Source organism: Dermacentor silvarum, chromosome 1 (genome assembly GCF_013339745.2).
Source record: "Dermacentor silvarum isolate Dsil-2018 chromosome 1, BIME_Dsil_1.4, whole genome shotgun sequence".
NCBI lineage: Eukaryota > Metazoa > Arthropoda > Arachnida > Ixodida > Ixodidae > Dermacentor > Dermacentor silvarum.
In genome coordinates, this window is record NC_051154.1 from 224,716,932 (window position 1) to 224,741,573 (window position 24,642).

At 44.1% G+C, this 24,642-nt stretch overlaps 1 protein-coding gene across 1 annotated transcript in view; it reads left to right on the forward strand.

Annotated features, from left to right (window-relative positions):
* Positions 1–24,642, forward strand: part of LOC119436835 (putative helicase mov-10-B.1) — a 99,664-nt gene that overhangs the window by 59,595 nt on the left and 15,427 nt on the right. Inside the window, exons 8-12 of the mRNA XM_037703825.2 lie at positions 2,445–2,592; positions 2,666–2,827; positions 12,211–12,314; positions 15,780–15,997; positions 18,266–18,426. Of these exons, the coding sequence (XP_037559753.1) occupies positions 2,445–2,592; positions 2,666–2,827; positions 12,211–12,314; positions 15,780–15,997; positions 18,266–18,426 (793 nt within the window). The remainder of the gene's footprint in view (positions 1–2,444; positions 2,593–2,665; positions 2,828–12,210; positions 12,315–15,779; positions 15,998–18,265; positions 18,427–24,642) is intronic.

Below are 24,642 nucleotides of genomic sequence, written 5' to 3' on the forward strand. Positions count from 1 at the left end.
AGTAGAACTTATTGTAACTTGTCAACTTCAGTATTGGGCTTCTTTACAATACAATGTAGTCCATTTTTACCAATAAACAATTAACTAAAGCCTGAGCAGGCACTGTCGAAATCCATGATCTTGTTTTATGTCTTTTCTGGATTATTAAGCCTTTTGTCTATTTGTTAATGTAGAAGGGTAAATTACTAATACAGCTCAACTTATTTTTCTCTTTAGTATCCCTTTGAGAGGATAAAACTATACTTGCACTATCAGTTAGGTAACTCTCATTTGGCATCATAATCATCAGGACACATTCCAAATGATAGAGGGCCATATTAATTTAACGTTTCTGTAATCCAGAAACGCTCCAGTAGACTGGAGCGGCCCGCAGCTCTGCCCTAGGGCAGGGCTTCTCAGGACCTAGTGAATAAAGTTCTTTGTCTGTCTGTCTGTCCTAGGGAATAAAATTTTTAACACCCCTGCATATTTCTATACATTTCCAGAAAACACCGCATGAAACACGGTACCATGAGAAAGCATCTGTATATTAAGAGCCTTTTGTTCGAGATAATAGAGAGTTTTAGAATAGGGGCCCCAAATGTTTTGGGGCCCAAAGAAATAGCGTTGAAGCCACTGTGCATGTGCGAGATGCAAACTGCGTTTGGGTTTTGCATCGGGCACGCTATTTCACTGATTTAGCGGGAGCCCCAAATTAAAGCTGCCCCAAAAGCTTTGCGTCAACAAACATGGCGGCGCCATCGAAGCGATGGCTCGAACCGAGCACCAAACTGGGCTCGATTCGTGGTAACGCGTGAAGTTCGTAAGCTAGCAGAAGTGACTGCGGTTATCGCCTTCTCTCAACTAACGTTTGTAATGAAGATTGATTCATTAGACGCCTCTGATTCCGAATTCGATTGTCGATTTCATGGCTCGTAGGCCTAACGTGGATAAGCTTGGCTGGTGAAGGCACGTAAAGTTGGTTACTCAAAATTAAGTGCAACAAATCTCTTGCTGCTAATAGAATAACCTCTAAATTGTAATGAAATGCAATAACACGAAAGTCAAAATTACTCTTCTTATAAAATGGTATAGTTTATTTTAATATTTATAATAGTTTTTAGTAGACACCGTAGTGGCGCTGCAAGCGCATGACGCTATCCGCAATCACAAAGCCCTATTCTAAAACTCTTTACTCCTGCATGCCCCAACGCTAACACCCGCAAAGCTCTATAGGGCCCCAAACTTTTGGGGCCCCTATTCTAAAATCTCTAATGCCTCCTGCATGTTTCTGATAAAATTTTTTCTGAAGCTTGAAATTTATTCCTTGTAAACAGCAGTTAGTGAAAGCATTTATTCCTTCTCATTATTATGTTTATGTTTGAGTATTTATCATTTCCAGGTTCCTTGAATTTCATTACATTCAAACCCACTTATAACAATATTAAAGTGGCAAGAATATCCCATTTTTATAATCAATAATCGTTATAACCACGTTGCACGAAAAAAGCAAGGGGACGAACATTCAAACATTTTAATTATACAGAAAGAAGTACAGTCGAACCCACTTGTAGCATTATTGGTTTAGCAATACTCGGCTGTAACAATGAGTAGCTGCTGCACTGTGAACTTTTGGGTGAGTTCTGTGGTAAAATAAACTGCTTACTACAAGTTCCCATGCTGCATTATTGGCTATAATAATTAAATCTGGCTTGCGGCAAAAAAAAAAAAAACATAATGTGAATTCCAGGAAAAAAAAAAGAATGTGAGCTGCTTTGTTCATCCATCTTTGTGCCGTGCATGCCTTCGTCGCCCATCTCTCGACTCCCTTCCACCACTCCGGCGTTGGTGAGAGGGTGGAAGAGAGAATGGAGAGAGGCACGTGAGGCCAACAGTGAGATGTGACGAAGGTGTGCAGTGCGGGATGCGTGGCGCAAAGGCGGGCGGGTGGACAAAGTGGGTCACTTTTTTTCTTCTCATGGATTTCACGTTTTTTTCTTTCAGCGCACGCCCAGTAGCCAGATTTGATTGTTGTAATCGATATTGCGGCATGGGATCATTGTAGTAAGCATTTTATTTTACCGTACAACACATACAAACGTTGACAATGTCTCAGCTGCTCATTGTTATGTCCAGTATACCGTGTGTCCCAGCTAACGTTAGCCAAGCTGTTTTAGGAGGTCTGACGACCAAACACTAGTCCTTAAAGTTGTATCTTGCACCATGTTTTTTAAATCTTTTCTTTTAACAGCTTGGCTAGCGTTAGCTGGGACACCCTATATTGTTAAAGCCGGTATCGTTATAAGTGGGTTCGATTGTATTTCGAATTTTCAGGTTGTTGACCTATTTGGTTGTGTAAGAGAGTAAGTTTTATTCTGCCTTACTTCTTTTTTTAGTTCTTAAGCGGAGAATCAAACATGTGGCAAGCTGACTTTTCCTCTGACTTTTTTAAAATTTTTCGCAAGGCTCTTCAACAAGAAAATAGCATCCAACCCAGAGCAGTTTACAGCTGTGAAGAACATTCTTCTTGGCTTGCACCGGCCTTATCCGTACCTCTTGTTTGGCCCTCCAGGCACGGGAAAAACTGTGACCCTTGTAGAAGCACTAAAGCAGGTATAAACCATTTTCCCAGATTTGGTTCTGTTCTTATTGATGCTTCATAGTAACAGGTTCTCTAATGTTTTAGGTCTGCACCCTGATTCCGTCAAGTCATGTTCTTGTTGTGGCACCTTCAAATAGTGCTTGTGATGTCCTTGCCGAGCGGCTCATAGATCACATGTCATCTACGCAAATCTTCCGCATGTATTCAGCATCTGTGAACCCAAGTAATATGTCCAAGAAATTGGTGGTAAGTATTGCAGCCTGCTTCAAATTTAAGCATACATTTTTAACCTCTTTTCTAACCTGTGTCTCCACATTTGTGCCATATAATATCACAAAAAATGTGCATTGTCATGTTGTAGTTACAGTGAAGAAGCAGGCAGTGCAACAACTATGAGTCATAGAATTGGCAACAATAATTGTGTATGAGAGCAAGTACTTCCACTGAGTAGCTCCTACGAGAAAAGCTGCTTGCCCTTACAGCTTGAGCTTGTAGCAAGGAATTAGAAGGGTGCAAGGAGTACAGCCACTTCACTCGAACCTCCTTATAACGAAATGAGATATAACGAAATACTGGATACAGTTAAAGCTGCTTATAACGAACCTCCATATAACGAATCCCTGGATATAACGAAGTTTTTCTATTCCCCGCCGTTACTCCATAGAAGCACATGTATTTGAGACCTCTACGTAACGAAGTGGCAGCGGGAGACCCCCTCGAAATAACGAATTTTTCCTGCCGACAACATAGAGATTTCGCCCCAAATTTTGTCATTTTTGCGCGAGCAGTAACTGGAAGCACCCTTTCCGCCGCGACGGAATACGAAGTGGTGGCATTGCGCTTGAGGCGCTCAAATTCATGGTGATTGCTAGGCGAGAGCGAGCGGACGTGTGCGTGCGTGCGAGCGAGCGTGCGCGAGGTGGGCCTGCATCCCTCGACCCGGCGATCCTGCCGCCGCGGGCGTAACCTTTCCCTCTTCCTTCATTCAAACCTGATCCCGCCGCTTGCTACAGCTGGCCTAGCCCGCCAAGCCGGCACTCTCCTTTTCAAGTTGATGTTGCCAAAAAAAAAAAAAAAAGATTTTTTTTTTCAATGCGCTGGCAGCGCGACTCTTTGGTTACTGCGCAAGTCTCTGTGCTTCACTTCACAAACCTGACACTAGGTGACACTATACGACGCTACGACGCTACGACGCCATCGTGTCATTCGCTCTTTGTTTACGTCGCCTCATGCTTGTGCAAAACGACACGTGTCCATGCATCCAGTACCTGGTGTGACATTCCAAGGATGAGTGCTTTGACGAAAACGGAAAACGGGTGTGCGTTACAATCGAGGGTGCGTTAGAATCGAGTAAATATGGTCAGCGTTTTTTTTTTTGAATTTTCGTGCCGAACCTGCATATTACGAAATCCTCTTTCTAACGAAGTTTTTCGGGAATTTGTCAATTTCGTTATATCCAGGTTTAACTGTATAACGAATGAAATTAAATTCCCCTTGAAAACACCATAGAGATCTAACTGTATAACGAATTAAATTAAATTCCCCTTGAAAACTCCATAGAGATCCATCTATTGAAAACCTTGTTTTAATGAAGTGAAATCTGCCTTTTTCATTTTCCTGTGCTGCCCTCTGCCGCACAGCGCTGGATACGTTTTGGAAGGGTGCCTGGGGCTTTCGCCGGTTGATTTGTGAACCTGCGCCCATGATGAGTGTGCGTCGATTATGCGTTTCGTGGATCGCCAATAATTATTAATGGCTTCTCCGGGGCAGCACGTCGTTCCTGGAAGCCATGTAGCACTCACCTATATATACAGGGTGAGCAGGCCTGAGTGCGCTGTTTTGTTAACAGTGCGGCCGATAAAGGTACGCTGAGTTCTGTCTGCCGTCGCTACTGCTGGAGTTTGTTGTCGCTGACTTCTGCACTTGCACCGCGCTTTTTAAAAATTCTCTTTACACATTCCTTAGACATTTCGCATAAATAACAAGTCTTCGAGCGTGCAGCCTTCTGCGTCGGATTTAGCAAAGCGGTGCACTTGTTTACATCGACATCTACAGCCAGAGATCGTTGTTAGCGTCAAATATTGGAGAAAAGGTACCTCGCTAATATGAAATAATGTCAAAACGTAGAATAAAACACACATATCCGCACATATGAGCCGCATTGTTCCACCGTGAGACGAGTCAGTATGAGCCGCTGGGCCACTTAAACAACGTCGACTGTGATCCAGTTACAAATATAGGGCTGTTAATTTATTACTGATTCTCGCGTTCCTTTAATTTCATCATACTCACAGTTTGCACGTGTCATAAAGTATTATTAGAGAAAACTGTGCTCGCATAAGCGCTCATTTAAAGGCCGTCTTGTTCTCCCGCAAAAACGCGGATGCCCTCGCTCTGAGACCGTTGGTATACAACTGAGCGAGGCGGCTGTTTATGCTGCTGTACCGAATGTACCGTCTCTTGTTTCGCGTTTGACGCAGAGATAAGCAGTACATCTCAGGAATTAAGAAATGTGTCAGCATGACAACACGTACAGACCCACCCATCTACGTTGTGAATGCGACCGACAGCCTATAGGGAACGGTGACGTATATGGATGTTGGCACAGCGCTTTGTCACCGCTTGCCACTTATTGTGCATGCGCGGTGCCAAGCGAAGAGTAGTTTATTTCAAATCGCTAAGACAAGAACTTCATCCTAACTTACTTTTCAGTTCAGATCTGCCGGTAGCGGGTGCATAAACTCGACGGCGCCACGCCTAACCTTCGCTGAACAGGATCAACATTGGCTCAAACTTCACGTGCACGGCTTGAGAGGGTTAAAGCTTGTGCATTTCAACTTCGTAGGCATGTTTTGGCTCACTTTGAACGTGATTGATTATATACAAACGAAGGCGTTGCGGCTATCGCGTTATTGGTTTGACGGCCGATCGCGCGGGGTTCGGTCGAACGATGGTCGGCGCATTGATTTTATCGGTGCCGTCGACAAGAAAGCCCGTCGTAGTACGACAACTCGCGCTCGTCGGTTGAGTCTTGTAGACATGGTATGACAAAATGGTCTCAGCGACACACTGTGCTGAATGGTCGGCCAATCGTTGGTGTGAGCGTCTTGTCAGTCTCGTATCGACCCAGTGTTACCGCGCCTTAAACGAGTACGTGAAGTCGGGCACACGCTGCCATTACCAGCAAGCGAGGACCGACGCTGCAAGAGGCCTTTGTCAGTAACGTGATGTTTTTAAGTGCCGTCTCAGTGTAACGCAGGGGTTTATCTATAAATTTGCTATTTTAGCCATCAGTGAAAGCCGGCAACTATATATATACGTTGTGCCCTGTGCAGTCCAGACGAAGCCCTCGCCGCTTTCTGTTTTAAAGTGGAGTTGCAGTCTTACACTACGAATGTTTTCGGTACCGCACCGACGTTGAGCTACCAGTGGAGTTTCAACGTGGTACACGGCACGAGTGTTTGCAGTAGCGCGCGTCCGGGCGTTTTTTTTTTTTTCCAGGGGACTTTCCCCCGAGATGGGGCCGCGCAGTCGTGCGCGACCCTTCCAAAACGTTTTGCGACTAATCCGCCAGGGCTATAGGCGCATGCGCCGTCGGGCCGTGAAAGAGGTGGATTGTCTTGCCAATGGATATAACGAACTAGATTCGTTTACAAAACCAAAAATACCCGACTGTTGCACACCGTGTACATCGCTTTCCGTGGGGTTCGGCAGTCGTTGGCTGTGGCAGTTGAAAACGCCTGCGTCCTCACTTAGAATATGTCATCGAGCAACTCTGGTCTTTCTCACAGCCACGTGTAGCTGTGCACCTGCACACAAGCAGTAACTCACTATCGCACTTCTTCACTGACCTCTCTCTCTTGTGCGTGCCTAGCTGAGTGAGATGTGCGGCGGTGTGAAAGATTAATGCATTCACTTCTACTGCATGGTGCGTCATGCAGGCAGACGCAGCTTGGTGTGGCCTCCGAGATCTCCTCGGCCCAATTTCAGGTCTCACGCACAAGCCTGCGCGAGTCACACAACTCACAACAGACTCGCAGCACAGCTCAGCGTTGTGTTGTGTGCCATGTGCTGCTCGACCGTGACGAGCTAAGTGGAAAGAGGACATGAAAAACTGTCACAATGGAACAGAAGGCTGCTATCTAAAGGCTGTCGCGTCAGGTGCCAAGTTGGGTGTTGCACATGGCGAAAAATATTTTGTTGTTTTATTCAAGTTTATTCGCATGCGTGGCTGTGAAGCGGTTTCGTGGCTGCAATGCCGTCTTCTTATTTCCATGTTTACAATTGTGCACCCCATTGGGCATATACTGCAGTAAAGGGCAATAGTCAATATAATGAAGTAATGGATATGAAGTAATTTCGACTCCCCCTTCACCTTTGTTATAACGAGGTTCGAGTGTAGATGAATGCGGCTGTTATGCTAGCATTTACTGTGGCCTAGGCTTTGTATGTTACAGTCTTGGACGAAGATAGTACTCTGCTCATGTTTATCAATTTGTTTTGCTCTTAAACATCATCAAAGGTTTTGTTCACTCACTACGCTGTTGATGAGGCATAATTAATTTGCTTGCCGTCACATTGCAAGCATATTTGCAGCTTTGTCGTGTTAAATATGTTTGAAGAACTTAATCTGGGTGACATACAGCAGCATGTACTATCACGAGCTTTATTTACAAAACATAACACACAAGTGCATGGCATATAGACTCATACAATACTAGTCATGATGCTCTGTGGCCAAAATTGAAAACAAAGGGAGAGAGCAATCCACTTTCCGGTAGAAGCTCCTTCATGCCAACGTTCCTTTTCAACAGTTCCTTTAGCTGAATTTTCTTTGAATGGAGATACGGTGTGTTGATAGTAACTATATCACTGCTGTATGCCATGCTTTAGCCTGTCAGGTGGCAGTAAATGCTAATTTTAGTGCAAAAGCAATATATGACCCATTACACGAAAATCAGGAGTCGGCGGCATGACTGAGCGATGGTACCAAAAATATAATGTCTATTGGTGTTTTGTGGCTAAAGCGCCCTTAGGCGTTGATGCACCCACGCTGACGCCTGGTGGCACGTCTCCTCCATCACGACTACCAACGTCGATGACCATGAGCAACCGTCGTGCATATGGAAGCTGCACTACGCTGCACACGCTAGCACAACGCGAAAGACGAAGCACGTAACTGACACACTAATACAACGCGCAAGACAAAGCACGTAACTGAATCGTCACCGAGTCAAATCAGCGCGTACAGCGCGTCGTAATTGCAGCCTCCGCGATCAACTTCAGAAACATTTTCAGAGCTAATTGCGGAGGCCACGCTCCGCTGTGCTGAGTACGGTGAACGCCACTACCAACGCCACCTAGGTGGCGTTGGTAGTGCTTCTTGATGCCAGCGTCCCTTCGAATGCTGGCATCGAGGCGTCGTAGTGGTGAGACCACCGAAGCGTTCACTGTCGGTGCGCGTTAGTGTCATAATGCAGTACTTCTCTTTTCTGCTAAATGGCTGATGGCGCAAAGAGTAAAAATGTGTCAAAAATGCTCAGATTGACGTCAAATTTCTCGTGGAGGTTCCCGTAAACAAAGTAAATTAATGGCTTCGAAAAGAACATTTGGTACATTTCGGTCTGGGTGGGAATTGAACTCAGGTCTCTAGGGTGCGAGACGCGCACGTTTCCTCTTTACCTCTTTCTGCAGGCTCTAAACTAAAAAAAATCTGAGCTTTGAATTATAGAAAATTTATGGATTTCTAGTTTCTGTTTGTGGAATAATGCACAGCTTTAGATTAGGGGCTACAAACATAATGGGGCCCCCAAAAAATAACATTGTCGCTTTTGTGCATACTCAAGCAGCAGATAGCATTTGGGGTTCGCATTGGGTATGAATATAGTTTGTCACCCCAAACTTACCCAGAAATCATTGTTGACATCGCAGCACCTATTCAAGCCACGACTCTCACCTTACACCAAATCTGATCAGATTCCTGAGCCACTTTTATGTTTGTAAGCAATAAGTGATGATGTGGGCTATCGCTTTTTCCAACTTTCTTAAATCGTAGATTAAACATAAATCACTGCCGTTTTTGTCATAAGTTGTTAATTCTGAGAGCTAATGGGGCCTTTAGCTTTACGTAAATTTAGAAATAAAATTTTACAGATCATCAGTGTCGAGAGGAGCGCTAACCATAAGCAGCTTAGAATTATGCATTACCTGACACACACTTTGCATAGTCTTCTGTAGCCTTTTGATGGCAGTTTTGTATTGCATAATTGTCGTACAGTACAGTTGAAGCTTAATTTACTGAAATCCACAATATAACAAAGCTTTTTTGTTTACCAATCTTAGTTCCATTGAAAACCATTTAGCGAAGTAATCTTGATCTGCAGTATCAATTTAATGAAGTCCACTTGCATTGCATGCCCATACCCGGAGTCTTTGTGACAAGAGGAAGAATGTCATCCGACAGAGAATTCATTATTTGAACACATTCTTTTGCATGCTAATATTGTCTTTGAGTGGTGAAAAACATTGGCCGTCCAGCAAAGGATGGAAAAGGGCTTCAAGATGGAACCCACTGCTTTGACATCTGTTGTTTTGCTAAAAAACTACGCTAGGAGTGCCCCATTTGCACTCGCGGATGTGCTCCTAAATATACCAGCATCCAGTCTAAGCAGCAAAATACCTGCCAGAAGTGAGCTTATAGCTTATGAGAACCTTTGTGATGATGAGAGGAGTAGCTGCAGTCTTGGCAGTGTCACGTCGTCTCTTCATCTGGAATGAGTATTGTGAATGATGTTACGGTGATCTTGGCCTTGTGACCCACTATACCATTGTAAACTAACTAATTTGCAATGCAGCATTAGTGGACCTTCATGGTGATGATACACTCAAACCCACTTATAATGATACTGGCTTTAAGAATATATGCAATGACAATAATTAAATCTAGCTACTGGGTGTGTGCACGGAAAGGAAAATAACACGAAATTCTGAAAAAAAAAAAAAAAAAACGAGTTGCCACGCTCACTTGGGTGCACACCTTCACCACACCCACCTTTGCGCCGTGCGCCCTGCACGGTACACCTTCGTCGCATTGCCCTACGCACCACCAGCCTCGTGTGCCCCTCTCCCATCTCCCTTTCACCTCTCCGATACATGAGTTGACCCCGGAAGGGAGACGAGAGAGAGGTGCGCGAGGCTGGCGATGCATAGGACAATGCGACAGAGACGTGCCGTGCGGGCACAAAGATGGGTGTGGTGGAGGTGTGCGGCATGCAGGCTAGTGCGGCGGCTTTCTTTTTTTTTTTCCCCTGGGTTTCGTGTTTCTTTTTTGGTTCAGACACACGGTAGCCAGAATTAATTCTTTGGTTAGCAGCCTGACGATCTACATGAGAAGTAAGAGAAGTGACCGGAAAGAGTGCTGCCACCAAATATCCAACATTACCAACATGCCTGTTCAGCCATCCTTGCAGATTTAATTGCTATGGCCAATAATGCTGCATGGGAACATCGTAGTAAGCGGGTTATTTTACCATAGAACAACCACAAAAGTTCACGATGTGGCAGCTTCTCATTGTTCATTGTTTGAGTATTGTTAAAACCGGTAATGCTATAAGAGGGTTCGACTGTGCTTCTTTCTGTCTGATTAAAATGTTTGGATGTTTGTCCCCTCTGCTTTTTTTGTGCGACCCAGTTATAACAATTATCGGTTATAACAGTGAGATTTTCTTGGCACTTGAATATTTGTATAGTGGGTTTGACTGTACATGGGTATGCATGGTGTCATGTGATGGCACCAGCCAGCAATAGTTCCAGTCTGCGCAGAAGTTTTGCCCTTGATGTGATCTCTACCACATGCTCCAGTGCTTTTGATCCAATAATTGCTGGTCAAGTGTCTTAGTTGATTCTGTTGATAAATGCTTACTGGTAAGATGCTATTCACCAAGAAAAATAAAGGAATCTGTGAAATAATTGTTGCTGCTGAAACATAAGAACTGTGACTTAACTAAATTTCCTTTTTAATGAAATATTTTGCTCCAAGTGTGATTTTGTTTATAATGTAAAGGTTCGAGTATAATGTAAAGGTTCGAGTTCGAGCAGGTAAGATACACAGTGTGTCTACTAAATTTCAAGACTGGCATCATCAGAAAATAATCCAGAAGAAAATTACCTTGATTGGCTGCTAATCTTGAATATACGACCCTCCTTGTTATATACATGCAATTGCATGGCTGTATAGTTCCTGAATTCCTTTTTGGAAGTCCTCTTGTCCGCTAGTGTTCAGTTCCTTCGTCACAGCCTTTTGGATGTCCGAAATTGGATCAAAATGTTTTTCTTTCAATGCCATTTTGACCTTTGGAAAGAAGAAATAGTCTGCTGGGGGGCCAGGTCAGATGAGTAGGGTGCATGGTTGAAACATGGCACCTGTTTTTTCGCCAAAAATGTCTGTACTTCACTGGCTCTGTGGCACAGTGCATTGTCGTGCAACAAGCGTCAGTCACCCGAATGAACCATTTCCGGACGGACCTGTTGCATTCTATGCAGTAAGTTTGCTCAAATGTCTCTGTACATCGTAGCATTCACAGTTTGTCCTTCTGGAATGAATTCTTTATGCACAACACCTTGCCAGTCGAAAAACATCACTAGCATTGTTTTCACACGTGGCTTCTGGATGCGGAGTTTTTTTTTTGGTCGTGGAGAATTCTTCCCCACCCATGCTGCTGATTGTCTCTTTGTGGCAGGATCGTAAGCGTGGAAGAGTGATTCATCACCAGTTATGATTTTCTTAAACCATTCTGGCTCATTTTCGGCCAGTTGTACCCACTCCTGACACGAAGACACCCAGTCTTCATTTTGCTCTGCTGTCAGACTGTGTGGTACAAATCTAGAACAAACCTTCCTCTTTTGAAGATCCTGTTCCACAATCTTCCGAACTGTATCCTCACCAATGTTCAGGTCTTCCGCAATCATCCTGAGGGACTGACAACGATTTTCTGCCAGCTTTTTCTGCACTTTTTCAACATTTTCGTCAGTTCGAACATTTACCGGACAGCCAGATCTAAGGTCGTCTGTGACCGTCTCCCGACCCTCATGAAAACGATGATGCCATACAAAAATGTTCGCTTGAGAAAGAGCATCATTGTTGTAAGCTGTTTGAATCATGTCCATGGTCTCCGTGGCTTTTTTACACAAAACTTGACGGCTACTCTTTGCTCCACTTTACTATCCATGATGAACAAACAAAATGCAGTTCACTGTAACTCACAAAATGTGTAACATAAATTCGTGAATTCTTCACACAATGCACAACGCACTCGGCACTAAAAGCTACACACAATAACTTCTTGGTGGCTCCACCGGTTATCTTACAGTGTTGCCAGTCTTGAAATTTAGTAGACTCATGGTGTAAGTACGTACTCAACATGGGAGTGTTTGCGAATCATGATATGGTTCTCACAGCTCACGTTACTCTAAGAATGATGACCTATAGTCTTAAGTATGTTATGTTGGGTTTTTTGGGAGTTATAAGGGTAGCTAAAAGTTTTATTTAAGTGCAGTTTGTATCAACCTGTTTATAAACCAATGCCGAAACATGCGATGTTGTTACAAATTGAGGCCTTCTTTCTTTTTAGAAAGTCTCAAACTACAACCATGCTGAGCAGGTGTTCATCTATCCATGCTCTGAACAGCTGATGAGATACAAAGTTATTGTCGCAACATTGGCATGCACTGGCAAGTAAGTACATTTAAAATCCTTACATGATCTTTGTCTCTTTTGTGATGCCATATAGCTATATCTCAATGAAAGTATTGTCCAGGGTGCTGATTATCAAGTTAAATGTTGTTGACAGCGTGCCTTCTAGTTTATTAAGACCATTGTTCTTGAACAAAAATAAAAATAAAAGACAGTTGCCAAATTATTATTATTTAACTAAAGGAAACTCTTCTAGGAACATATTAAATGGGGGAAGAGGGTCATGTGCTATCATCTACACGGAAATATGGACACAGTGTGAGAAAGCTGTGCTGCGAGATGGTCAGACATGCTTGCTGCTGTTTAGTGACATTTTGGATTCATTCTTTGGCTGCATACAAAGCTAAGGTTCTTAACGACGAGAACAACTGCACCAAGCCTGTCAGATTGTCATTTTATTTTTTGTCTGAATAGATGTTGGAACTGATGACAAATCTTGAAGGCAAGCAAGCTGTATTTCAACGGGTAAAATTTGCTCACTTCACCAAGCAGCTTGCACTCGTGCACAGAATGCACAGATGCCAAAGCTCAAGTAAACAAGTACAAATTTTTTTTTGTACTGTTCAGACAAAGGAATGGTGTCATTTTCCTCAAGCCATGTGCCTCTTCAAAGGGCCCCTGCAACACTATTTGACACATGATAAATAGAACAAGCCTGCCAGTCATTAGTGTTGTGGGCATCTCACGCAAATGTCCTACATTTAGTACAGTCTCACTCATCTCACTCAAAAGACTGATGGCTAACCCTTGCGGCTGCTTGAAATTTGTGCCGTCCTTCAGTTGATATGTCAGTGTAGATGTGTGGAAGACAGCAAACAACAAAACAATGTAAATAAAGGTGAACTGCATCTAGAAGGGTAGTGGAGATAGTTCTGAGCGAAAGCACTGGAATTGCATGGCCATACGGAAGAATACTAGAGAACTTGGGGCACGATGACACATCACTGGGCAAACCTGGTTCTCAGCTTACAACATGCTGATAAGGATGAAAAGAGAAGGCAGTTATTAAGCTGTGAAAGGTCTACTTTTGGCTCTACACGGCACAATTGATACAGGAGGAGGAGAAATAAACTTTTATTGTAGAACCAGCACTTTATGATGGCCGGGCCTAAGCCTCCTATGAGGGGACGTCGAGGGCTTGCCTCGCCGCCGCCTCACGGGCATGCTGGGTCACCCAGGTTTGGTCATCGAGGGCGGAGCTCCGCAGAGCCTCACACAACCTCAACGAGAGGGTCGTGGTGTTAATGTGTGTGTACCGTGCTGGGCACTGCCACAGCATATGCGGAAGCGTAGCCGGGTGAGTGCCACAGCACCGGCAGTTGGGGGTACTGTAAGCTTCAGGGAATATAAGGTGGAGGCGGGCGGGTGAAGGGTACGTATTTGTTTGTAGCAGACGCAGGGTGGTAGCCTGTGCCCGGCTGAACTTGGGGTGAGCTGGGGGGAAGGTTCGGCGACTGAGGTAAAAATGCCTTAACGAGATCGTTATAAGTGGTCAGATTGTCCCTGGTGTCCAACTCGTCTCCAGTGTCTCTGGCCCGGTTGACTAGGCCTCGCGCAATGGAGGGGGTGACCTCGTTGAGGTTGGGGAGGTGTGGGTGGACAGAGCCCGCATGGGCCGGGATTCATGTCAGGGAGATCATGCTGTCTTTAGAGTGTGATGCCTGGCGGAGGATATGAAGAGCTTGAGGAGAAATGCGGCCTTTGCTGAAGTTAGTGACGGCTGAGCAAGAGTCACACACGATGGTGTGACAGGTGGGATCTAGAGTGGCCAGGGCGATGGCCACTTCTTCAGCCGTTTCGGCAGTGGGGGTAGTGACTCTGGAGGCGTGGTGTAGGACTCCATCGCGTGTGGCGACGGCCACAAATCGTGTGCCATGGGAATATTGGGCTGCATGAACAAATGTGACGCCAGGTACATGAGCAAGGGCTTTTTATGATAGCTCTGGCCCGAGCTTGGCGCCGGGCCCTGTTATATTCAGGGTGCATGTTTCTAGGGATAGGGTCTGTGTGGATCCAGCTACGGATGTCAGTCGGGATCGATTGTTTGGGGCCCTGTTGCTGATGGTAAGTGAAGCCAAGCGTAGATAGAATAAAGCATCCAGTTTCAGTAAGGTTGAGCCGTTCAAGCTGAGAGCGTTGTTGTGCTTCAATGAGTTCGGCAAGGGTGTTGTGAACTCCTAGTTGGTTGAAGAGTTCAGTTCTGGTGTAATGCGAGAGGCCAAGTGCTTGCTTGTAGACCCCTTGTATGAGGGTGTTGAGCTTGTTTTGCTCAGCCAGGTACCAGTTGAGGTACGCAGCAACATAGGTAATGTGGCATATGACAAACGACTGCACGAGGAGGAGAAGGCTTTCTTCTTTGAGTCCCCCTCGTCGGTTGGAGATACGTTTAAGAAGGCATAGGGTGTTTTGAGATTGGGCGCAGATCTTGTTGAGAGCCAAGGCATTGGAGGCGTTGGTGAGATGACAAAACCGAGGACCCGGATACTAGGGACGTGTGGTATAGGGCTGCCATCTTGAAGGCGTAGGGTGATAGAGTCACAGGGTCGGTGCTCAGATTGGTGTTTGGGAGGGCGTCCTCGCTGAATGGGCTTGTAGAGAAGAAGCTCCGATTTAGCCGGCGAACAGCGCAGTCCGGTTCCTTGGAGATAGGCTTCAACTGTGTCAGTCGCCGTTTGGAGGGCTGACTCCACTTGACCATCACTGCCTCGGTACACCCAGATGGTGATGTCGTCGGCGTAGATGGTATGGTTGATATTGTCGACTCGTTGTAGTTGCTGGGCAAGGCCAATCATGACTAAGTTAAAAAGCATGGGAGAGATAATTGAACCTTGAGGGGTGCCTTTGCTGCCAAGGGGAAGCTGGTCTGATCGTAAATCCCCGGCTGAGAGGGTGGCCGTGCGATTGCAGAGGAAGTCACAGATGTAATTGTAGGATCGCTCTCCCAGGTGGATGTGGGAGACCTGGTCAAGGATAGCTGCATGGGAAATGCTGTCAAAGGCTTGAGTGAGGTCGAGTCCGAGGATGGCTTTCGTGTCATCAAACATCAAGTACTAAACGACCGGGAATGGTCGTTTAGTACTTGATGTTTGAGCTGCAACGTAGCGTCTTGAGTAGAAAGGTGAGGGCGAAATGCAATGATGGTGCGGGGATAGATAGAGTTGTCTTTGTGGTGTATGTTTATGCGGGCTAAGAAGGCGTGTTCCATCACCTTGCCTACGCATGAAGTGAGGGAGATGTGCCTTAGGTTGTTGAGGCTAGATGGTTTGCCAGGCTTTGGGAATTGATACAGAATTATTTTATTTTTTTACTAGAGGAGAACCTTGGAGCATTTCCCTTTAATGTGCAAAGTACTTTTCAACTTCTTTACAGGGTGGGCAGGAAGTTTCTTAAATGCGTAATTACAGTGGAGTTCTGTTGAGCATAGCGTGTGCTGGGTTTGTGCTGCAGGTTGGTGACAGCTGGCTTTGCGTTGAACCATTTCACGCACATCTTCGTGGATGAGGCAGGGCAATCTCTGGAGCCAGAATGCCTAATCCCTGTCATGGGGCTCATGTCACCCTGGGATCCAAAAAAGAGCGGTCCAGGTGGCCATTTCATCCTGGCTGGGGACCCCAAGCAGCTGGGACCTGTCATCCGGAGCCGGCTAGCACAGCATTATGACCTTGGTATGAGCAGGCATAGACTCATTTGGCCTTCCGAGCCACCGCTGAAACTTTTCGTGAATCCATTGGAGATTATGCAGAGTGCCTAGAGGGAAACAGCACATCCAACACTTAAGAACATTAGTACGCAACAGCAGAACATTGCGCACAATGCTGGCTCGCTCTGAACTATGCAACTTTTACACGTTTCAAGAAAAATTCAGCAATGTGTCATGTGGCATGGGGTTTGCCACATGGTGTATACTTTTACTATATACCTTTGCAGCCAAATGTTCTTTTATGGATACTGAAGCATTAATACCTCATGGTCACTTATGCAGATGGAAAATTATGGCAACATAAGCTGACACTGAAAAGGGTTTTTACATTTATGTGGTTTTTATGGAACAGCATGCTTTAGTTTGAAAATTAGATTCTGTCACTGTCCACTAGCTCTGGTTTAGTAGCAGCCGCCATACACAGCCATATGTATCTGCTGCAATGTTTCTGTGTTATTGAAGACAAGGTCTTCTTTGGAGACTTCAGATTGATTTAGCGTTCGTGGGATCTGCGTATCTGGTCACTGTTGCCTTGTCAAATAACATGATTTGTGGCCTTTTAGGGCTCCACATAGGATGATGAAAAAGGGGTCAAAATAAAACTTGGAACGAAAAAAAAAAAACACGCCAAGATAGCAGTTAGGAACAGTAGTAATGTGTAATTAGTACAAAAATACTGAAATGAAACCCAGATGCGCTCGTTCAAACTGCGCGCACCAATCCCGAGATAGTGCAGTCTAACAATGTGAGCCGATCCTGAAGGTACGTAGTGCAGTCTAAACAACAAACCAAATGGTACAACTAATGTGGCCAAAAAGACCTTGTCTTTTTTTTTCAATGTCAACCACTGTTGACTGACCTTTCTCATATGTATAAACAACACATTACAGAATGTTTTTTAACACTGCACATGTTTAGAAGTAATTCCCAATGAGTTACAGGCTTGTGCACTGCCTTGTGACAGCTGTGCTTGTAGCAGGTATATTGAAGAAAGTGGCTGGTGACTTATAGCCACAAACAATTGACCTGATTTAATTGAACCCCAACTTCACATGCCCTTACATGTGAAATCAGTTTGAATTGTCCAGTATTTCTGAGTTAGAAGTGTTTGAGGGGTTACTGTTATTAAAGATTTTTTTCCTGCAATAAGTAACTGTTAAACCAGTAGTTATAATGATGGGACCATATCTTCCCCTGCGTGTGATTCTCTCCTGTGGAAACCACACCAATGGGGAATGAATGCAAAGGCGCTGCTGTATTGAGCTTTTGATGCATGTTAAGGGACCCCAGGTGGTAAGAGTATTCCAGAGGCCCCCCACTCCCCCAATACAGCATCTCTAATAGCCTGTGCATTGCTGCGGGACATTAAAACTTATTAATCAGTTAAACCACGTGTACAAATGTATTGTAGTATTTCAACTTAGAAATCTTGTACCAACGGTCCTTTAATTAGCATGCCCACCTTTTGGGACACTATTAAATTGAAAAGTGTGTTGAATTACCTCCTTAACTGCTGTGACAAATCTTGAAAAGCGTTTTGAAAGTGCTTAGTTTTTGTAGACCTGTATATATCGCTTCGTTTTTTTCTAAAAAAATATGGTACCAGGAATGCCTATTGCATTTTTTACTGGTCTTGTTGAAAAATAAATAGCAAAAGTCATTGTGTATTATTTAATTTTCTAAATTACAAGAAGCTGCACATATACACATGTGCAAAAATTGCAAAAAGTTCACAACGAGTTAACTCGTAATCGGCAGTTAAAGAGGTTAACCAGTGTCAAATTAACAGGAGTGAACTGTATGGCACATTGTGGTTCAGACTTTGCAGCAAAGCTAGAATAAGGGTTATTATTGCTTTATGCACTCTTTTGGCAGTACTTACACTGGTGCATTATAACCGCGATGGCAGCTGCATTACTACCACAGTGGGCTTATGTTATTTTGACTCTGGTTAATTGATTGAATTTAATTTGGACCAATTGTAAGGTTCTGTCTAGTGACTATACATTTCTATGATACGTTCCTCCTGTTATTTCAATCTTAAAAATGTTGCATACGTTACACAATTTAAGCCTGATGTGTGTGCATACAATGTATCTTGCAACCTTATATTGTTAATGGGTGAAACAATGATGAGTGTTTAGCCATGTAACTGTAAAACTTGTGTCGAATGTGTGTTCTTGGTTTTTTGCTGGTGTATTCAATATTGTGATCACATAATACAATGTTGCAGATATTTCTCTTCTGGAGCGTCTTATGGACTGTGGGCCATATCAACGCATGGAGAATGGATACTACAACCCGCAGATGTTAACCAAGCTGCTCAAAAACTTCAGAAGTCACGAAGACATCATTGAAGTCCCAAACAAGTTGTTTTATGACAATGAATTGCAGGTAGGCTCACTCCAAGTTCACGCATTACGCACCTATGTATGCAAGGTGCTTATATCTGCACAATTTTTTTATTGTCTGTCATTGAGTCAAAGTTACTTTATTATTATCCTGTGCTTAATTTTAAGGTAGTGGACTAATTGTGTAATAGAGTACCTTTTTGATGCAAGTAGTCACTAGCTTTATTATTATTCTTTTAAAACATTGCTCATAAGTGTGCTTGAAAGAATAAACCAATGCAGAATATAGCGTAACTCGAGAAATCAAAATAAATCTTGGAATAGTTTCATTTAACATTGATAGTTAAGGTTATATTCACACTGCCAACTGACAGATGTTGTGCAAGGGCCGATAACTGATGACGGGGGATGGACTCACAGTTGGTGATGTTCACACCGGCAAGCGCAGCCCATGAGTGACCAATCTGAAGATTCTTGCGTGAGGCGAAAATTCTTGGGACTGCTACCACTCGTGCCTGCTTTTGCACCAAACATATTTGTGCTGTATTGATCAGAGAGCAGAGCACACAAGAAAATATAGAACCGTAGAGACCTCTTTGCTTGCACCTCGTCGTATTTCATGCAGGCAAACATTTTAAAAGCTCAGTGCAAATCCAAGCCACATGCCAGCCAGCATCTCCTGTGACACACCTGCCTACCTCTCCTTGCTTTACACTTATTTTATTCTTGGGTTCTCTTCACCCACTTCATGACAATCTTGTTGCAACCTGCTGAAAATGTACAGCACCCCATCAGGGCTTAGAGCATGGGAGTGGTGCACTTCTGAGACCTTTAGCGCCACTTACCGGCGAAAGCTGGAATGACATTGTTGCTTCTGAGCATGTGCTGCCAGGTGGACAGGACATCGCCACTCGCAGTCGTGACTGTATGCCTTGTGCAGCTCCCCCTATCAGCAATGGCGGCGACTCTACCTTCGTCATCCTCACTAATGGCTTTGAAGCACGAAAAGCACTGCTGTAGTTTGACGGCGAAAAAGAAAGCTGCCATCATCAAACAAGTTGAGAGTGACCAACATGAGCAAGAAGTTTGCCATTTCCAAGCAGGCAATTTTGGATTTCCTCAAAAATAAGGGGAAGATCTTGGAAGTAGCAGAAGTTACGTTGATCTCAGGTCTGCTGTCGGCATGCTTTCAGACACTTGGAAGGCTGTAAAAAAAAACACGCTTCGCAACTGTCTTTGTTATGCGGGCTTCACACTCTGTACAGAGACGATGAAATCATCCGAAGATAACTTTAGCATGCCTGATCAGTCCCCTTCCGTGGCATTGGGGTCGATCTGCCCGCTGCTGGTGTTGTGAATCCCACTGAGATAACATCTGAACGATTTGTTTACGTTGACAAAGCTCAAATTCTGCGGAATCAACTGACAATAAAATCGCCATCAAGGGATGGTGGAATTGGACGACTCCAAAAGTGAAAATGAAAAGCCAGCGCCTGTGCTGCCGACGACCTCTGAATTGACGCGAGTGCTGATGACGCTGCCATTAGTGTACACTGATGGCATGACCTTAGCCAAAATTCAAGTAGACATGCTGTGCAAATGGAGTGCCGTACAAAAGTGAATCCACAAATTTTTCAAGCCACTAGCAGGGGCGCAGCCAGGGCGGGGGAGGCTGATGGGGCTTCAGCCCCCCCTGAAATTTTTTCGTGCTGGCATGCACCACTGACCAAAACGACCACCGGCGCCGGGAATCATTCTGAATTTTGTCTACATTGTCTTTTTTACGCTCAAAAAGACATTTCGGTACGACCATTGCGAACTCGGGCTGGATTTCGTGGCAACGCCCTTGCACCTGGAGTCAAATAACACAAGGAGCCCCATCCAAGCACAAACTTTCAAAGGCTTTTCGATGGCGAGCGGGCGCGTTGCGGCATCTCGCAGCGGCTGCGGAATCTACGGAGCCTCCGCATGGATTTCAATTCTGAAACTGTATGAGTATAAAGTTCTCATAAAGTTCTGACGCAAAAGGTGCATTGACATTTCCAAAGTCGTGCTTTAGATTTTCAATTCTGGAACTTTATGGGTTTAATGTTCTTATAAACTTCGGTAAATATGCGCGTACTGGAGCCCTCGTGTTCAAGCTATTCCAGAAATGGAAGCACGCGCTCGCAATCTTCCACACACACGAAAATACTAAATATCACCGTGACTGTCAGCTGGCAGCTGATAATTTTCTCCAAAAATTTTCAGGAAGCGCACCCAGTGTGATCGATGAGCTGGACCGAGGCAGGCGAAGTAAAATAAGAGAAAACCGAAGAAAGTTAACGGCCTATTTTTGAGGCAGTTCATTTTTGCGGGCGACAAGGTCTGCCTCTGTGGTCATAGGGACAGTGGTCCTGTGGATTTAAGCAAAGCCCCCGCTGAAAATACTGGTATTTTCAGAGTGCTTCTTCGCATGGGCGAGCTGATTGTGGAGATACATATCTGAAGAACCATTTGGAAAGTTGCCCCAGTAATACCTCGTATTTAAGCCCAGATGTACAAACCCAAATTATAGAAATTTGTGGTGAAATTATCAAAGAAAGCCTAGCTGCAAAAGTAAACGCTGGAGGCTGCTTCTCCATACTTGCTGACGAAACGACGGGTATTGCTGGAACCGAACAGCTTACTGTTTGTGCAAAGTACCTAAACAAGGATGCCAATGACATCGAAGGAGTGATTTTTAGGTTTTAGCACAGGAATAGATGTTCTCTCTCATTGCGACTACAGGTTCTGTGTAAATGTGTACAAACTGCTGCAGATTGTAGTCACCCTTCCAGTGACCACTGCCAGTGCAGAGATAATATTTTTTAACATTAGATTACTAAAAAACTACTTGCGCTCTACAATGTCTGAGGAACGCATGGTTAGGCTGGCGCTTCTATATGCCCACAGAGATGTTGGTATCAATGTGCGAAGTCATTGACCTCTTCGCTAAACTTCCCCGCCGAGTGAAGTGTGTCCTTTAGATAGCGAAGCAGCAAAAATCAATGCAAGTAAAAAGCTCTGTTCCTTCAGGTTCATAAACTCGTAATTATGAAAACGTATGACTGTTCATTAACTTTTAAAACTGCAGAAATGACCTGCTGCGGTGGCTCAGTTAGCTAAGGCGTTGCGCTGCTGAGCACGAGGTCGCGGGATCGTATCCCGGCCGCGTCGGCTGCATTTCGATGGAGGCAAAATGCAAAAACGCCCATGTGCTTGCGTTGTAGTGCACGTTAAAGAACCCCAGGTGGTCAAAATTAATCCGAAGGCCTCCACTACGGCGTGCCTCATAATCAGGACTGGTTTTGGCACGTAAAATCCCAGGAAGAAGAAGTAAAACCGTAGAAATTTTCACCGTTTATTTTGACACTTAGCATCATGATCAAAATTATCATGCGAATACGAAAATTATGAGGCCATCAATAACCGATTTTGACCGACCTTGCTCATTGAAAGCTCGGCCCACGCGGTGTTTCCCAACAAACACACTCAGATATTGGGTAGTTCAACTTGCCGCATCATCTGTGGCTTTCCTTTTTAGCTACCTGCTTTTACTTCTTTTTTTGAACCGAAGGAATACCCTTCTTTAATTTTGGGTGCAGAATATTTGTTGCCGCTCTGCAGGCAATTAAATTATACATTTTCGTACTGATTTCTGCATTATTTCTTTATTATTCTACCCATATGGTGCTGTCGCGACCGCCGCATGGCCCAAGTACATATCACAATTTCTGCGATCATAGTTTTGTTCTTGCCTGGATTGTCTGTCTTTCTATGCATAAAGTTTACTATCTGTGACTGCGCAACAAGTTTATTTGTCTTGTTTGATGCATTACATACAGTGACATTTGCTTACATACGTAGATTTATTGGAGACTTATATGTATATTTAAATATCTTGTTGCGAGGTTTTGTGTATACAAGCAGTGAACTTTGTTTCCAGCGACACTTTTTTGCCCTTTATCAAGTTGTATCTTCGCATTTGTATATTCCATTCTTACTTCGCATTTCTAATGTATATTTTGCAGGACTTCTGCTTTTTATATGTACTCACCGTTGGGACTATAATCTCGGTGTAATTACAATACACGACCGGTAACAGCTGCGTCATCTATTGCAATGAAGGACAGCGTAAATGAGGTTCATCCTGGCCGTTTCATATACACAAAAATGTAAACAAGGTTCTTGAATGACAAAGATTCATGAAAATATTTGTCCTCAACTTGTTCTTTTCATGGCCTTTACGTTTTTCATATCAGCTGCATGCACTGCTTTGCTGGCTTCGAGCTGATATAGTTCTAAAGTTCGTGTGATATTTTCTTTACTTACTAAATATACAAAAAAAAAATGCGGAAGCATTGATATCAGTTATTTCTGCCATAATTTTTGTGACAAACGAATATATTCTTTTATGAAAAATACATATTTTACTTGACAGTGCATAGCGTTCAATAATTCGTTTGCAGCATCTAATATACAATGGCATTGGCAAAGACAATGCAGTTATTATTCATGTATTTGATCTCTTGGCAAATTCTATGAGAAGGCTGCGCTGAAACGTGAGCCCCCCCCCCCCCCCCCCCCCGAACAAAATTTCTGGCTACGCCCCTGGCCACTAGGGCAGTAAAAGGCATGCATTTGTTTTTTTTTTGGACTGCCTGATTTTTCGGACATTTTTGCAGTCTCTGGGAAGTCTGGAAAATTGGACATTAACTTACTCAGTTTTTTGTGCAGTAAACAACTATAATGGCACTCTAAAAACAGTTACACCCTTTGAGAAGTACCATATTTACTCGCATAATGAACTCACATTTTTTCACGAAAAATATGCGCAATGTTCATTATGCGAGGTGAAATTTTGAGCGATTTTGTTTCCGCGGTCACCTCTAAAAAAGTTGCAGTTTCGCCTGAAAGGCGAACCATCGATTGCGATATCAAATGCGTAGACAGCTACACGAAGTAAGGATAATAGTTTTATCGGCTGTATAAACTTGCAAACATTCGCTAACTATGTAAATTAACAAGCATGGTGTCAGCGCTCAGGCAAACATGAACACATCACACTCGATGACCGCAGGCACTCGCTGTCAAAACGGCGTGAGGAAGCGCGGCAGCAACAGCGAGTGAAGTGACCTTCGTGGTGTGTATCGCTTCAATGCTAACTGAGTGGTGGGAACCGAGCATGCTCAAAGGTATAAGCTGCCATTGCGCTGCTAGACTCAGTTCCCGACACAGATTGATTTCAAGATAAGGTGCGTGCGGCCGCGTAGCGCGCAGTTGCGCCACTCCTCTCCCTCTCCTCCCCTCGGCGCCATGCGCGCAGCGGAATGTGCTGTGTTTCCTCCCAGCTTTTCTCCCTCAAACGCCTGAGATTGAGGCGTGATCGTCAACGCTGACGGCAAAAATGCGCCTGGACTGTCCATATAATTGCTCTCGCAATAAAGTAGGCGACACACGGTACGATTTGGCATCCGATACGGCGTCCGATACAATCGTACCCGCCAAACGCCATATCAGACACCGAATTGTACTGTGTCTCTCCTACTTCACGGAAGCAAGTTCAGGGTGCGTTCATTATGTGAGGAAAAGAAATAACATGCTTTTTGATTGGAAAAAGGGGGGGTGGTGCGTTCATTACGTGAGTGCTTTCATTATGCAAGTAAATATGGTACTTTTGTCACAGAACAATAATCATCTATCTTGCGTGCTTTTTCTTTCTTGAATGATGTGCGCTTGGTACTTGCAGGTCACAAATGGCATGCACATTATCAGCGTGACACAGCATTCTTGACAGTAAAGTAGCGAGTGCAGAATTTTCAAGAAAGGAAACGAAAACAAGACAGATGGCAATTATTGCTGTGTGACAAGAACATACCCCAAGGGGTGCAAATTTTGCAGTGCACTTATTGAATACATTCAGTGATGCCTGTGATCAACCTGTACATTGTTCTTGGACGTACTAAATGCCACTTATTGATTTCTGTTAGAGGGATGTATTTTGGGGTTCTACACATAGAAACACAAGTGCCTTAATGAATTGGTGTCAATTTTTGGTTTTGCTTCTGTGGAGTATCGAATGACATTGTAGAATGTCTTGCAAGTTCTAAGCCTTCGTCTAAGCCTTTGTTTGGATCTCTGTGTTTGCTTGGGCTTAAATTATTCAATAAGCACGCTGTACATTATTTTGTGCATTTACTGTTTTTTGCTTCCCCTCCCCCGCGAAAACTTAAGTGAT